The following is a 653-nucleotide window of genomic DNA, read 5'->3' on the forward strand; positions in this document are numbered from 1 at the left end:
CCCGCGGTTACAGTGCTACCGGTCTCGGTCACAGCGCTGCAGGACGTTTTCACCTGAGATTGTGCCCCCCCACACCCCCCTGACGGGGTCCTGGGGAGCGGCGGTGGTCCAGGAGGAGGCTCTCTCCCCCCTCTCCCTCCCCCGGCACACAGGCGGCCCTAGTGCCTCGCTCCTGGCTCCGGCAGCGGGCAGGGGCTGGGCGCTGCTTGGGGGGGCTGCGCTTCCACCGGGTTCTGTGGGTCTGGAAAGAAAAGGGGTGTTCAGTGGATCTGGGGAGGGGTCCTGCGGCAGCGATGTGGGGCCGCCCGCTGGCATCAGCACGGCCTTCACATTGCAGACCCCGAGGAAACCGAGGGAGCCCCCCAGCCCCGTGGGTCCCCACCCAGCCCCCCGGCCCTGCAGGTCCCCCTCCCCCCCCGCAGGTCTCTGTGAGCCGGGAGCATCGTGGGGGTCACGATTTCAGACCCCAACTCACCGCCACCATCGTCCGCCTCCAGGTCCTTGGGGTCGACGTACTTATAGGACTCGTCCTCGCGGGGCGGGCAGCACCTCCCACAGCAGAAGAAGCAGCAGCAGAAACAGCAGCAGCAGGTCAGCAAGCCGCAGCACAGCGCCAGGGCCTGCGGGATGGGATGTCACAGCCTGCAGCTTCC

General features: G+C 68.8%; 1 protein-coding gene across 1 annotated transcript; it reads right to left on the reverse strand.

Annotated features, from left to right (window-relative positions):
- Nucleotides 1–6: 6 nt before the first annotated feature.
- On the reverse strand, nt 7–635 carry LOC109364654 (dnaJ homolog subfamily C member 5-like; the record flags this gene model as incomplete). The annotated part of the gene is made up of 2 exons (XM_019611287.2): nt 7–241; nt 476–635. Coding segments are annotated over 2 exons (243 nt in total), but the record flags the coding sequence as incomplete, so codon positions are not given.
- Between the last annotated feature and the right edge of the window lie 18 nt (nt 636–653).

This window comes from Meleagris gallopavo, unplaced genomic scaffold (genome assembly GCF_000146605.3).
Source record: "Meleagris gallopavo isolate NT-WF06-2002-E0010 breed Aviagen turkey brand Nicholas breeding stock unplaced genomic scaffold, Turkey_5.1 ChrUn_random_7180001884989, whole genome shotgun sequence".
Classification (NCBI taxonomy): domain Eukaryota; kingdom Metazoa; phylum Chordata; class Aves; order Galliformes; family Phasianidae; genus Meleagris; species Meleagris gallopavo.